General features: G+C 58.0%; 1 protein-coding gene across 3 annotated transcripts; it reads left to right on the top strand.

Annotated features, from left to right (window-relative positions):
- Positions 1-435: 435 nt before the first annotated feature.
- On the top strand, positions 436-12760 carry TREML2 (triggering receptor expressed on myeloid cells like 2). 3 transcript variants are annotated; one of them, XM_036249442.1, is made up of 6 exons: positions 436-525; positions 2411-2731; positions 8562-8973; positions 9890-9996; positions 10646-10834; positions 11838-12760. In XM_036249442.1, the coding sequence occupies exons 1-5, from the start codon at positions 468-470 to the stop codon at positions 10795-10797; spliced, it is 1050 nt and encodes a 349-aa protein (XP_036105335.1). In that variant the 5' UTR covers positions 436-467; the 3' UTR covers positions 10798-10834; positions 11838-12760. The 3 variants fall into 3 exon arrangements, with proteins under 3 accessions (XP_036105335.1, XP_036105334.1, XP_036105333.1); XM_036249441.1 differs by lacking the exon at positions 436-525 and having other exon boundaries at positions 1916-2731; positions 10646-10826; XM_036249440.1 differs by lacking the exon at positions 436-525 and having other exon boundaries at positions 1916-2731.
- Positions 12761-14453: the final 1693 nt, after the last annotated feature.

Below are 14453 nucleotides of genomic sequence, written 5' to 3'. Positions count from 1 at the left end.
CTGGCCACTGATCCCCTACCCCTGGGTGTCAGAGCCCAGAGCATTCCGGGGAAGTCTACCTGAGGTTCCAGAACTTCACACGCGCCCCTAGGTGGATCTCCTGTCTCAGGACAGGAGGCACACCTATTGGACCAGTCTCCTGCAGGGAATGCAGAAAGTGTGGGAGTCTCAGCCCCTGGGAGCCCTCCCTGGGCCGGGCCCAGACTGGGTGGAGCGGCCACACCTGCCCGAGTTTCGAGGAAGAGGGCGGAAACCGAGCCGGCACGCCCTCCCGGCTCTGGGGCTCCTGCGGTCGCCGGTCGCAGTGGGTCCCGTGACTTCCTCACTTCCCTAAATGGGCAGCTTCACTTTTAGAAGCCCAGGTTCTTCCCTGGCAGACCCAAGGGGTCCCTCCTGCCTCGGCCCGGGCCCTGACGGGGATCGGGGCGTGCGGCGCCCGCTGGCCGGCGCGGCGGCTGGATGGAGCCATGGCTCCCACGTGGCTGCTGCTGCTGCTGCTCGCGTGGCTGCAGGGCTGCGTCTCAGGTGAGAGGGGGTGGGCGCCACGGGAGGGACCGGCCTGCCGCCGGGCCCTCCCACCTCGCTTTTCCTTGCCCAGTGATGTGGTTTGATATTTTGTGGAGCTGGAGGGGGAGGGGGGGGCTGGGCCAGCCTAAGTAGCTCCTACCAGAGACCAATGAGAAGGTTCCGCCCCAATACCTGGCCCCAGGCAAAGCTGCCCCAGGTCTCACGAAGCTGGGGGCCCTCTCTGCGCGACTCCCTCAGGACTCTGGCCGGGAACACACAGTTCCTCACCCAGAAAGCCTCTCCCTTGGCCTGGGCCAGGAAAGCCCCGTTTGGTTGCCGCGGGAATCATTGCATCATGTGTGTGCTTTGAACTTGCTTCTTCTTGAATGCTGGTGCCATGACACCCTGTCCTGAGGGGTCGCAGTGCCTGAAGGCCTCCCCCACCTCTAGGCACTAATGTTCCTTAAGGAGGGCTCACCCAATCCTGCCTCTCTTGCTGCCATGGCAACGAAGTTACCACTTCCTGCTCAGCTCTGGGCATGGTGGGGGTTGGCAAAACCCACTCCTCACCCCCTGGGAGAGGGGTGGAAGTGGACATGAGTGAACCCAGTACCCTGGAGACCCTTTCTTAGGTGACCCTATCCATGCATCTCCCCTAGAGAGGCCCCCCTCTGCCAGGGCAGAAGAGTGTCTCCTGTGCTGAGCCATCTGGGGTCCCCCAAACCGCTCACCCACCAAATAATTGAGTTGGATCATTGTGTTTCATTCGTGTGGGACAAAGTGATGCTCAGAGACGGTGTTACCTTACTCCAAGTCTGCAGCCTGGCCCTGTAGTAGCAGCCAGGTTGGAAACTGAGGCAGATGTCTTGGGTACCAGGCCCTTGGCTAGCGTAGTGCTGGGCTCTTGCAGCGAAGTCTGGAGCAACATGCATGCGGGAAAAGGAAGCACGCGCTGAGCACCTACCATATTCAAGGCCCTGTCCTGGGGCACCGTTGTCATAGCCGACCTGATCTCTGGCAGTAGAATAGGTTTTAACCCATGTTTACTTAGACTCCAAAATGTGTGGTCTGTTTTGTCCCACTGGGGAGTAGCTTGTGTGTTTGTGCTTGTGCACAGAGGCTCTGGGGTGCCAAGGAGCAGGTGCTGAGATTGGGGCAGGCGGTGGGCGGAGGCACCGCCCCAGCCCTCTCCCCCCTGGCCCTGGATTCGCCTCCCCTGACCTAGTCGTCCCCCCCCCCCCACCGTCTCCGACTGCGGATCCTGAGATGCGCAGCCCACGTCTCCTTCCTCTCGCAGAGGACAATGAATGGGAAGAGAACAGTGGGTGGCCTAGGATCCTTTGGCTTGCGCTGGGCTGGCCGTTCTATGCACTCTGGGGCACATCTAATCTACGGCTTTTATGTAACTAGGACATTTCAAAGTTAAAAACCACCTAGAATGAACCAAGACAACTTGCTATGTAAAAGATGTCCATAGCGAACCTCTTCGTAACATAAATGACTACTCTTAATGTTTTCAAAAATTAAGATCGGATCTTCTTATCTACTATATGGTTTGTGCTCTGGAATTTCATAACCGATTGACCGGTACTTGCACATGCGTATCTGCCTTGTTGTGGGAGGTCCTGGTCTTTCCCATGAGACTCTGAAGACGGGGCTTGTCATATTCCCATCAGATGGGAAAATGCCATGAAGAAAGGGGCCGTGTCCCATAGGGCCTCCCTGAGGGAGGGGCCTGCGTCCCCCCTCGGACTAGGGGAGCGCCCTCAGAGAAGGGCCGGTTCTCCCTCAGACCACGAGTCCCCCTCAGCAGGGCGATGCCCTCCACTGCGAGCCTCAGGTTTCACGATGCCGCCTTCCCCTCTCTTGCCAGACCTTGCTCAACACACCCTGTCCCCCGCAGGTGTCCCTGCTGAGAGCGTGTACTCCAAAGTGCAGCATTTTGAAGGGGAGACGCTGTCTGTGCAGTGCTCCTACAAGGGCCGCAAAAAACACGTGGACGGCAAGGTCTGGTGCAAAATCCGGAAGAAGAAGTGTGAGCCTGGGTTCAGCCGGGGCTGGGCGCAGGGGCCGCGCTACCTGCTGCAGGACGATGCCCAGGCCAAGGTGGTCAACATCACCATGGTGGCCCTCCGGCGCCAGGACTCGGGCCGCTACTGGTGCATGCGCAACAGCTCCGGGATCCTCTACCCTCTGATGGGCTTCCAGCTGGAAGTGTCTCCAGGTGAGCAGGCCTGCTGGGGCACGGGGATGGTGGCGGTGTCCTCCCTCCCTGGGCCGCACTAACGTCGGATTTACTGAGACTAGTAATCCGTCAGTGGGCTTCCTGCACAGTAGGGCTCTCACAGTTCTTCAGGCATCTTCATGAACATTACTGTCACCATTTGATATGGAGACAGTGAGATCTAAACGTCCCTGTGTGCCTCTGATCTTGTCTAAGATAACAGCGCTAGCAAGTGTCAGCGATGAGATTCGTCTCTCTGTGCTTTGTTTCCTTCAGTCACCTGTTTAATATATAGTCACTGAGCCCTGGCTATGTGCCAGCCATTCTGCCTGGCTCTGAGGATACAGTGGGGAGCAAAAACAGACCCAACTCTGCCCAGGTGGCGGGCCATAGTACATCAGCAGACAGTAATCGCAGATAACAATAAATGTTCTTAGGAAAATTAAACAGTGTGATGAACCAGAAAGTAGCTCAGTGGTGGAGAGAGCTGCTGAAACCAGGGTTCAGAGGAGACCTCCTTGAGCAGGTGACACCAGGCAGAGCCCTCAATGACGAGAGCTTTCTAACTGTTGAAATGTGGATGCTTCAAAGGTCATTCCAGGGAAGAAGCGCATGTGCAGAGGCTCTGAGGTGGGAAGGAGCGAGGGCTGCATAAGGCAGGCCTGGGTGGCTGGTCTGCCCTGTGTGGGGCAGGACGACAGGAGATGAGGTTGAAGAGTCAAACAGAAGCCCTGAAGTCTGTTACAAGTTTGAGTTCTTCCTAAGTATAACAGAGAGCGATTGGAGAGCACAGTGGGGTGTGCTGTGGCTTATGTTTAAGACAATACTGGCTGCCGTGTGGAGGATGGATTGGGGAAGAAGAACGTGGGCAGAGAAAGCACTGTGGGCATCCTGGCTGAAAACGACAGTGTCTTGGAGTAAGATGTGGTCCCTGGAGATGGAAACAAGAGGAGGGGCTCAAATCTATGATGGTCAGACTTCTGCCCACCCTGTACGTTGTTTGTTTTTTTTAACTCATCTTTATTGTTGAATGTATTACAGATGTCCCCCCCTTTTTCCCCATTGACCCCCCTCCTCCCTAATCCCACCACCCTCCTGCCTTCCCCACACTATTGTCAATGTCCACTCGTTATGCATATATGCATAGAAGTTCTTTGGTTTATCTCATCCACCCTCCCCCATCCCTCTTCCCTTTGAGGTTACTCAGTCTAACAACCAATTTGTACTTCTTAATTCCTTCATCTTTTTCACCCATCCCCCCAGCCCCCGCCCATCTGGCAAGCAACAGAAAGTTCTCTGTAATGCTTCTGTTTCTGCTCTACTTGCTCATTTTGTTTGTAGATTCACTTGTTGATAGATATGTATTAATTGCCATTTTATTGTTCATATTTTTGTTCTTCTTCTCCTTCAAGAAGACCCTTCAACATTTCATATAATACTGGTTTGGTGGCAATGAATTCCTTTAGCTTTTTCTTGTCTGGGAAACTCTTGATATGTCCATCGATTCTAAATGATAGCTTTGCAGGATAGAGTAATCTTGGTTGTAGGTCATTGCTTTTCATCACCTTGCATATCTCTTACCACTCCTTTCTGGCCTGCAAAGTTTCTTTTGAGAAATCAGCTGACAGTCTTATGGGAGCTCCTTTTTAGGTAACGGACTGCTTTTCTCTCACTGCTTTTAAGATTCTTTCTTTGTATTTAACCTTTGGCATTTTGATGATGATGTGTCTTGGTGTGGACCTCTTTGGGTTCATCTTGTTTGGGACTCTCTGTGCATCCTGGACTTGTATGTCTGTGTTCTTCACCAAGTTAAGGAAGTTTTCTGTCATTATTGTTTCAAATAGGTTTTCAATTTTTTGTTCTCTCTCTTCTCCTTCTGGCACCCCTATGATGGGAATGTTGGCACGCTTGAAGTTGTCCCAGAGGCTCCATACACTATCCTCATTTTTTTGAATTCTTTTTTCTTTTCGCTCTTCTGATTGGGTGTTTTTTGCTTCCTTATATTCCAAATAGATGGTTTGCTTCTTGGCTTTACCTACTCTACTATTGATTCCCTGTAAATTATTCTTTATTTCAGTTAGTGCATCCTTCATTTCTGACCGGTCCTTTTATACATTGTTGATGTTCTCACTAAGTTCTTTGGAGGTCTTCCTAAGTTCCTTGAATGTCTCACCAAGTTCCTTGAGCAACCTTATAAGCAGTGTTTTGAACTCTGCATCTGATTAATTGCTTATCTCCATTTTGTTTAATTCCTTCCCTGGAGTTTTGTTCTTTTCTTTCATTTGGGACATGTTTCTTTGTCTCCTCATTTTGGCTGCATCCCTGTGATTGTTTCTATGTATTAGTTAGAGTTGTTATGTCTCCTAGGCTTCATAGGGTGGCTTATTGTTGTAGGTGTCCTGTAGGGTCCAGTGGCTCAGCCTCCCTGATCACCCCCGCTGGCACTCGAGGTGCACCCCTACTGTGGACTGTACACCCTTCTGTTGTAATTGAGTCTTAATTGCAGGTGGCATGTCAATAGAAGGGATTTACTCAGGCTGATCAGCTTCAAGGACTGGCTGTGCCCACTGACCACTGACCTCTGACTACCTTGGAGGATCAGCTGTGTAGGGCCCAGCACACAGAGCAAGACTTACTTCAGCAGGGCTCTGATACCCACTGAGTCCACTCCTTGAGTGTGTCACTTGTGGAGGTGGTTGGGTGGTGGTGCTTTGATGTGGTCTGAAGCTGTCCACTGGGTGTGCTGGCTCTGGGGCAAGGTCAGCCACTGCCTGTGTTCTATCCAGGGCCACCAGGCGTAAGGTGCAAAGTGATCTGCAGATGGCTGCTTCTTGTGCTGGGCTTGGAGGTGCCAAGGCAAAGCCAAGTGGTGAACCAAGGCTCGCTGCTTCTAGTGCCAGCCCTGGGGCCACTTAACAAGAGATATGGGACTGAGACCAGATGCTTCTTGTTTGAGAGATGTTAGAAAACTATGAAGCAGGATCCAAGACAGGCCAATCCTATGGTAAAGCCTTTGGAAACAGCTTGGGTGGGCCCAAAAGTTGGGTGGGGCAGGGCCTCAGGGAATCACCAGGGCGGGGCAAACAGTGTGAGCCAGGTTGCTGGAGCCCAGGGAAGGGCTCACCAAAGAAACATCAGCCTCTGTCAGCACGTCTGTCCAGGAGAAGGCCGCCTTTCCAGCCCTCGACCCAAGGCCAAACAGCTCAGTTCTTCCCTGTATATTTCTAGTGCCCCTCAAGCTGCCTCCCCTCCTAGCTCAGAGGGCGCAAGTCCGAGTAAGTCTGTGCGCGGGCCCTTTAAGAGGAACTGCCTGGAGCTCCAGCAGCCGCAGCCTCCCTCAGCCTCAGTTCCCTCTGGTTTTACAGCCAGAAGTGATGGGGATTCTCTTCCTGGCACTGGAACCCTGAGCTGGGCACCTGGTGTGGGACAGGGACCCCTCACTCCTCAGGGAGGACCTTCTCAGCCGAGGTGTCCTCCTGATTTTTATCTGCCACACGTGGGTGTGGGACCAGCCTGTCCACATCTCCCCTCCTACCAGTCTCCATGTGGCTTCTTTAATTTCATAGTTGTAGGACCTCCATTCAGCTCGAAGTCAGGAGGTTCAGAATGATGGTTGTTTCGTAGTTTAGTTGTAATTTTGATATGGTTGTGGGAGGAGGCAATACTGCATTTACCTACGCTGCCATCCTGACCAGACCAGTCTGTTTTTTGAGGTGAGACAGGATTTGCTCATTTGGGAGGTGAGCAAAAGCAGAAACTCAAGGATGGCTCCAAGGCGCTGCGATTCATCAGCACAGTGCATGTGGGCCGTGTCCTGGGTAGGGCAGGGCTGGAGGAGGAGCCGGTCTGGAGGGGTGGAACGCAGAGCTCTGTGTTGTCACGTCCCTGTTGACGGCGCCTCCTGGAACCTCGTGGAGAAACGAGGAGGCCGTTGCTGCAGCCTGAGGCTCAGGTGAGAGACTGGAGCTGAGGATATATTTGAAATCACCTCTGTGAAGACAGTTTCAAGCCAAGGGGATTCCAGACATCTACAGAGACAGAAAGGCTGGTGGATGCTGAGGGCTGAGGGGTAATGGCTAAGGGGGGAGGGGGCTCTTTTTGAGATGTTGAAACTATTCTAAAATTGACTGTGGCCACGGTTGCAAGTCTCTGGGAGGATGCTGAAAACACTGAGTGTGACACTATCCGTGGTGTGTCATATGCGATGGAAGTTATATCTCAATAAAGTTCTTAAAAATTCAGGAAAATATAAAAGCCTTGGAGCCTGGAATCCAGCCCCCAGGTCCTCCCACATTTATAGATCGAAGAGGGTGAAAGAGTCTTTAAAAAGTGGCCAATGATTATGATCAGTACCCACCTTTCCCTGTCCCCCTAACCCCACTGCACCGCCTCTTCTGTTAGGTCTGAACGGGGCAACTGCTGTCTGTAAGAGGCGGAGCCCAAGCTCCTCCCCCCACTCTCTAGTTCTGATTTGGAGCCAGGGAGGGAGTTGGACCCAGCTTGCTGAAGCCTGTATTTGTAGAGATACAAACATGAAGTGGTTTTATTTTTCTCTTAGCATATCTCCCCCCGTGGACTATGTCAGATCTCAGTTTGCATCTCTTAATGACAGTTTGAGGAGATTCCAACTTTCCAGTCCTTAGGAAATAAAGAATCCTCAGCCCAATTAAAAACTAGAACCTTCTAGCAATATAGGCTCTCTTCTATTCCCCCTTGAAGACCAGGCTTCAGGACCCGAGGCACCTAATTCTTTCTCCGTCCTCTCTGGAGGCTGGGGGAGGGGGTTCCTCTTAGTCACCTTCTCCTCGTCTCCCCCTCCCAGCTCCGTGGTGTACTGGGCAGGAATGGAGGTGGTGTGACTTCGCTGACCCTTGGTAGTTAGATATCACTCCTATTTGGCCCAACCCTTTGAGATCCTCTATGAAGTATGTCCAAAGACTGGCTCTCCCAAGGCACGTATGTGTGAGTTCTTTGCAGGGTCCTTTGGGGGTCTGCCCACTGCTGAGTAGAATGTGGGAGAGCTGGCTCCTGGTGCGCCCCGTCCTCTATGTCCACCCTCACCAATGCTGCTTGTTCTGGGGTCCCTTGCCCAGAAAATAGGGCACCTTTCATGGTGACCACCTGGCCTTCAGGACTGCATCCTTGCCATGCACGATCGTGGGGGGCAGCCGCCCTCTCTGACCCCTGCCATCTTGCTCCAATGTCCTTGTTCCCCGCAGAGAAAGACCCAACACTGCCCCCTTGACTGGACCTCAGCACTGCAGCTCCCTTCTCCCCCGCCATCCAAACGCCAGCCTTCTAGAAAAAGGGACGGTAACGGGCTGGGTTGATGGGTGAGGCTAGCATGACCGATGTCTCTTAGGAAGCCCCCAAGGTAGGTCTGCCCTGCCGCTGTGGCATTCTTCGGAATCCAGGCCTTTGCTGCTTCCTTGTCCTCATCTCTGGACCTCAGTCAATCACGGAGCAGCTGGGAAAGACCCATCCAACATCACCGTGGAGGGATGTCTCTGGCCCACAGAAACGAGGAGGGCCAGGAGTGACAGGAGGGGGGGGATGGGGAAGGGCCAACTCTCTGGGCCCACGAGGCCTGGCAGGGAGGCTAAAGGGATTGTGAAAGTCTCTTCCTTCTTTACTGTGCCTCCTTCTTCCTGGCATCTCCCTCTGAATGAACACACCCGTCAGTCATCAGAGCAGAGTCCTAGTCCAAGGTCAGTGGGGAGGTGAGGACAGGCCCCGCCCAGGCACCCAGGCAGCCATGTGGGTTGCAGGGTCTGCTCCCAGCACCCAGGCCCCAAACTCAGCCTAACGCTCCTCCCTCTCTGGTCCTCAGTGCCCACAGCTAAGAGAAACACGCCTCTTACCCAACTGGCCGACATCCTCAAGGGTGGGATCGTCGTCTCAACGGGCCAAGCTCCCACCTCGGGCCCTGGCGCCCCTTTCACCACCAGTGTGAAGATGCTCACACCCGGAGTCCTCACCTTGGCCAGACTCTTGCCCTCCGGTGCCTCAGGGACCATCAGACTGAGCCCCATGACGGGCTACAGCTTCACCAGCCCCCCCACCCCGGGGCCCCAAAGGACCAAGGGGCTCCAGACTGTGACTGCGTCTCCCAGCAAAGCCAGAGCGTCCTCGGCTGGCCCCGCACCCGACTTCACCGAGCTCGGGCAGCTGCGCACCAGGTCGCCCACCACGAGAATGTGCCTCACCAGCAGGTCGATCCTCCACAAGCTGTCCCCCGTCAGGTACCCTGGGCCCAGGGGCGGAACGGCGTCTCCCAGGTGTGGCAGCAGCGGCTCTCCGTGCCTGAGCAGACCGCAGGGTGCCGGTGTCGCAGCAGACCTTCCTCTTTCGCCCCCCCCTGGAATTTGGTCTGGCTTGTAGCTGAGTGGGTGGGGGGGGGGCGCCTGGAAGCTGGGGTGGCGAGGTGCCGTGAAGGACAGTGGTGGGCAGTGAGGGCAGGGAGGGGTCAGCACGAGGGTCTGTAGATGCAGAGGGTAGGAACAGGACAAGGGGAGCGGACAGTGGGGGATGCTTTCACCTGGGTTCCCCCAGAAGGAGTAAAAGAGCAGGATTCGTGAATTTGGAACGCGGGCCGAGCCAGGTGCCGCCTGTGCCGAGCTCTGGGCTCCGGCGGCCCCCTGGAGGGCAAGGGGCCGGCGCATTGTACACCCACCCCGCTGGGCGCCAGTGACAAGAGAAAGTCCTCAGACCAAAAGAAACAGAAGTACACAGAGGTGCTGCCGACAGGTGCACATGCACACGGCACAGGGAAGGAACACGGGCAGGGCACCCCGTGTCTACCAGGGTCGAGGCGGGGGAGCCCGCCTGTCACTGCAATGGGACTCAGAATCGTGGTCTCTTCTGGCACAAATGGGAGTCTCTTAGAGTCCTTGTGCTGGAGGGTGGGCAGATTCGGGGGGAAATGGAGTAGGGGTGCTAAAGTGCACAGATGCTCCCCTCTACCTGGGGACTTCCTCCCCTGAGCGCACTTCCTTCTTTCATAGCTGGGTCCCCAAGGAAGAGGGGCCCTCCCTCCCCCGCAGGGCCCATCAGGGTTCCCCTCCCCCTACTCCTATCATGTGGTGTGCAGAAAGACATGGCTCATGCGGGGTGGGGGGGAGCTGGTGCTCACCTCACCGCTCTGTCCCGTCTCCTCAGGCACCAGGACTCTAGCCTCACTGTGCTCGTGGGGGTGCTGACCTTCCTCTCGGTGCCCGTGGCGGTGATTGTGGTCTATGGGTTCTGGAAGAAGAGACACAGGGGAAGTGAGTAGAGCCCCTCCTCCCGGCCTCCGAGGGCAGAGCCCTGGGGCTTGATGGTGGGCCCCTGGCGGTGTGGCCTCTCTTGGGTCCATCAGGAGGACTGAGGCACCCGGTGAGGGAGGGGGCGGGCAGGGACAGTCCCTGGGTCCATCGGGACTGAGGCACCAGGTGAGGGAGGGGCAGGCAGGGACAGTCCCTGGGTCCATCAGGACTGAGGCACCGGGTGAGGGAGGGGCGGACAGGGACAGTCCCTGGGTCCATCAGGACTGAGGCACCAGGTGAGGGAGGGGCAGGCAGGGACAGTCCCTGGGTCCATCAGGACTGAGGCACCGGGTGAGGGAGGGGGCGGGCAGGGACAGTCCCTGGGTCCATCGGGACTGAGGCACCAGGTGAGGGAGGGGCAGGCAGGGACAGTCCCTGGGTCCATCAGGACTGAGGCACCCGGTGAGGGAGGGGCGGGCAGGGACAGTCCCTGGGTCCATCAGGACTGAGGCACCGGGTGAGGGGCGGGCAGGGACAGGGCAGTGTTGCTTTCCGGGGCTGACCGGGCAGGAAGTGAAGAGCAGGCCAGGAGAGGAGCTGGTCCAGCCCCGGAGCGTGGGGGATGGTGAGCAGGACCCCGGCCTTCTCCATCTGTCTCCCTGGTCCTCAGGCTACAGCATGTGCAGGGACCCTGCCAGACCCTGGAGGGACCAACCTGGAAGCCTGGAGCCTCCTTGGAAGCCTGCTTGGTTTAAGGCCACTTACGGAGTCGGGCAGCTTTTCCCAGATGGACGCTTTTCCCGGAGGTCACAGGAGAAGTGAAGATGGGGACCTGTCTGGACTGGAGCCAGGTTGGGGGGTGAGGACTGTGCAAGGCTGGGCTCAGGCCTTCCCTCACCAGAGGCCTCACTTCGCCCGCTCAGACCCCTGGCTGCCAGGAACCTGGGGGTACCCCCCGAGCGGGCAGCAGCTATTGGGGGGAAGCCCCTGAGGGAATTCTGCTCAGAGCCGCAGGCAGGCACTGGGCCCCAGCTGGATGGTGCTGTTTACAGACAGAGCCTCAGCTCCAGCTGGCCTTGGGACCCCTGTCACCAGGCTGAGTGGAGCTGGGGCAGGTGGACAGCTGCCCTCTCTCCACCTGGACCCTGTGTCCTTAGCTGCCCTCTGCTCCGTCAAGCTTTCCTGTGAACTTGGGGAAGAGAGAATCCCAGAGGCAGCTGGTGGCCCACGGGCCCGCCCTGGAGGAGAATGAGCAGTGGCTGAGAGCTGGGGGTCCTCAGAGGCATTGGCAGCAGGGGCCCCAGAGCTGTCCAAGCCCCCGTGCCCCAGGCCATGTGCCCTCTGACTGACCCCTGGTGTGCCCTGCCCTGACTTCGCTGCTTGTCCCTCAAGGCCTGGGAGCTGGCAGAACCCAGCCTGTCGTTGCTGCCACCTGCTGGCCAGTCCCTGCTGTGATGACTGTGATGGGCCACTGAGAGCCCCTCAGTGCAGGGCCAGCCTGACCCCTGACTGGGGTGCAGAGGCTGAACTCAGGGCTGTGTTTCCTAGTTCCCACACCTGGACTCCAGGTCTGAGCTCCGGGAGGGCCCTGAGGGTCCTCCAGAGTCCACTGAAGGGGGGACCACAGCTCAGAGAAAGGGAGCATCATCACACGACCCCCACCCACATCTCCAGGGTCTTCTTTTCCCTTGGGAGGAGAGGAGCCACTGTGACACGGCCAAGACAACTCAGAGCCTACCCCAGCCTGGAGGCCTGCCTGGTGGGGGCGGGCAGGGGCGGATGGAGCCAAGGACCCTGGCCCAGCAGCCTGAGATCTGCTGCTGCCTCACCGGCCCCTGGCTCAAACTTGGCCTCTTCTGCAGGGAAGGCTGGAGAATCCGAGCTGCATTCGTTCCCTGAAGAGGGGGGTCCACCAGCCCGGAATGACTGGAGAAAGCACCTGGGTATAAATGTGGCATCTCTACTCTTGGTCCTGGTCAGGGACCTCCCAGGTGGGAGAGCAAATGTCATAGTCAGGAGAGTGACACAGCCGGACCCTCAATGGGGCCACTCCAAGATGGGCATGGGGAGAGAAGGGGGAGCGGGGTAATCCTATGGGGCATTACTGAGGAGGCACCTTTTCCCTGTGTCCAGGAGAGGGCGCTAGAAGGGAGACCCCGGCACACACACACACACACACACACACACACACACACACTGACATCTGTCCTCCCAGGAAGGTGTGGCCATCACCTGGTATGTAACTTGGAGGAAGTTTAACTCACCTGGGGGAAACTAGGTCCCAAGAGTTCACCTCCATCCAAGACCCTACAACTGGGAGGCCCTCTGGGAGAGTGCTGCAGGGGCTCAGGGCCCGGACCCAGGGGACCCAGGGGACCCAGGGTTGCCACCTGTCCCCGTGTGGCCCCGTGCGAGTCACTAACCCTAACGGCCCTCATTTTCCCTCTCCTGTGAAAGGGGACACTAATTCCTACCTCAAGACTTTTCAGAATAAAACGACAGAATATGAACTTCATGCGAGTGAGTGTGTCCTGACTGCTGATCCACAGGTCCTTTCCGAGCTGTAACACTGGGAGTGACATTCCACACTTTTAGAGACCTCTGGACCCCGTGTCTCTGTTTTGTCCTCGCTTGTAGAGGAAAGAGAGGGCAGAGGGGGACATGGTCCCAAGGTGCTGGGTGCTGGGCCCAGGCTGTGCCTGGTGTGGGCAGGGTAGCGGTCTGGGTGACCACCACCCCTACTTGCCCAGGATGAGGGGCTCCTGGCACCGGGCGGACTTCACACACTGCCCATTCGTGAGCCTGCTCCCACATGAACCCCACGGCTGGGAAGGACCCAGTACCCACTGGTAAGGAGACCCAGACCCCGTGCCTGCTCCCCAGCTGCTATGCGCCCAGTGACCTCCAGGCCTCTGGGACATTTTCTCCCCAAACCCAGCATCTCACTTCCTTCTTCCTCCTCCTACCATTGTCCCCGAGCTGCAGGGGGACCCAGATCCCAGCAGACCCAGGGCAGGGAGGTGCAGAGGGGAGGGTTGCCGGCAGGCCAGGGCTGCTGGGCCTGAGGCGGTGACACAGCCCAGCTTCCGTATCGGGCAGAGACACTGGAGGCCACCTGTGAAGAGTGTCCTGTAGTGACCAACGGGAAACACGGAAAGAGACCCAGCCCTGGGATGTGCGGGTGTCCACAAGCAGACCTGACACCTTCCACAGTGGGACCGGCAAGCAAGCCCGAGGTTCACCCAAACGCTGCACACTGGCTGGGCAGGGAGTCCGACTGAGCGGGTGGGCGCTCGGCCCGGTGCCCTCCTCCTTCAGAACCGCGGACGCCCAGCCCGGTGCCCTCCTCCTTCAGAACCGCGGACGCCCAGCCCGGTGCCCTCCTCCTTCAGAACCGCGGACGCCCAGCCCGGTGCCCTCCTCCTTCAGAACCGCGGACGCCCAGCCCGGTGCCTTCCTCCTTCAGAACCGCGGACGCCCAGCCCGGTGCCCTCCTCCTTCAGAACCGCGGACGTCCAGCCCGGTGCCCTCCTCCTTCAGAACCGCGGACGTCCAGCCCGGTGCCCTCACTCCTTCAGAACCGGCGACGTGTCCAGCCCGGTGCCCTCCTCCTTCAGAACACGGACGTCCAGCCCGGTGCCCTCCTCCTTCAGAACCGCGGACGTCCAGCCCGGTGCCCTCCTCCTTCAGAACCATGGACGCTCAGCCCGGTGCCCTCCTCCTTCAGAACCGTGGACGCCCAGCCCAGTGCCCTCCTCCTTCAGAACCACGGACGTCGCCCAGTGCCCTCTCCTTCAGAACCGCGGACGCACAGCCCGGTGCCCTCCTCCTTCGAACGCGGAGTCCAGGCACGGTTGCCCTCCTCCTTCAGAACCGCGGACGTCCAGCCCGGTGCCTCTCCCCTTCAGAACCGCGGACGCCCAGGCCCGGTGCCCTCCTTCTTCAAGAACTGGGCCGTCCAGCCCCGGTGCCTTCCTCTTCAGAACGCGTGACTGTTCCAGCCCTGTGCCCTCCTCCTTCAGAGCCGCGGACGTCCTGCCCGGTGCCCTCCTCCTTCAGAACCGCGGACGTCCAGCCCGGTGCCCTCCTCCTTCAGAGCCGCGGACGTCCAGCCGGGTGCCCTCCTCCTTCAGAGCTGCGGACGCCCAGCCCGGTGCCCTCCTCCTTCAGAACCGCGGACGTCCAGCCCGGTGCCCTCCTCCTTCAGAGCCGCGGACGTCCAGCCGGGTGCCCTCCTCCTTCAGAACCGCGGACGTCCAGCCTGGTGCTGGGAGCAGGCACACCCCTCCCGGGGCAGCCCACCGCCCCGACCCTGGGGCAGGGGACTAGGACCGGGCACCCCACCACCTCCCTAGGTCCCTAAGGGCAGCCTGTCTCCAGAAGTGAGGCAGAGGGTGCGCCCTGCCCTGGCCTTCCCTGCTCGGTCCCCAGCACCTCACCCCTGCTCACTGCCCCTCCGGAGTCCCTGCCGACCCGCC

This window comes from Molossus molossus, unplaced genomic scaffold (genome assembly GCF_014108415.1).
Source record: "Molossus molossus isolate mMolMol1 unplaced genomic scaffold, mMolMol1.p scaffold_m16_p_8, whole genome shotgun sequence".
Taxonomy (NCBI): Eukaryota; Metazoa; Chordata; class Mammalia; order Chiroptera; family Molossidae; genus Molossus; species Molossus molossus.
This window is presented reverse-complemented; position numbering and strand designations above follow the sequence as displayed.

Excerpts from the sequence above, each read along its gene's own strand:
- TREML2 (XM_036249441.1), top strand. The coding sequence starts at position 2,197 with ATGAAGAAAGGGGCCGTGTCCCATAGGGCCTCCCTGAGGGAGGGGCCT. Across the intron at positions 2,732-8,561 it reads CCAGCTGGAAGTGTCTCCAG|TGCCCACAGCTAAGAGAAAC; the intron begins GTGAGCAGGCCT and ends TCTGGTCCTCAG. Across the intron at positions 8,974-9,889 it reads CACAAGCTGTCCCCCGTCAG|GCACCAGGACTCTAGCCTCA; the intron begins GTACCCTGGGCC and ends CCGTCTCCTCAG.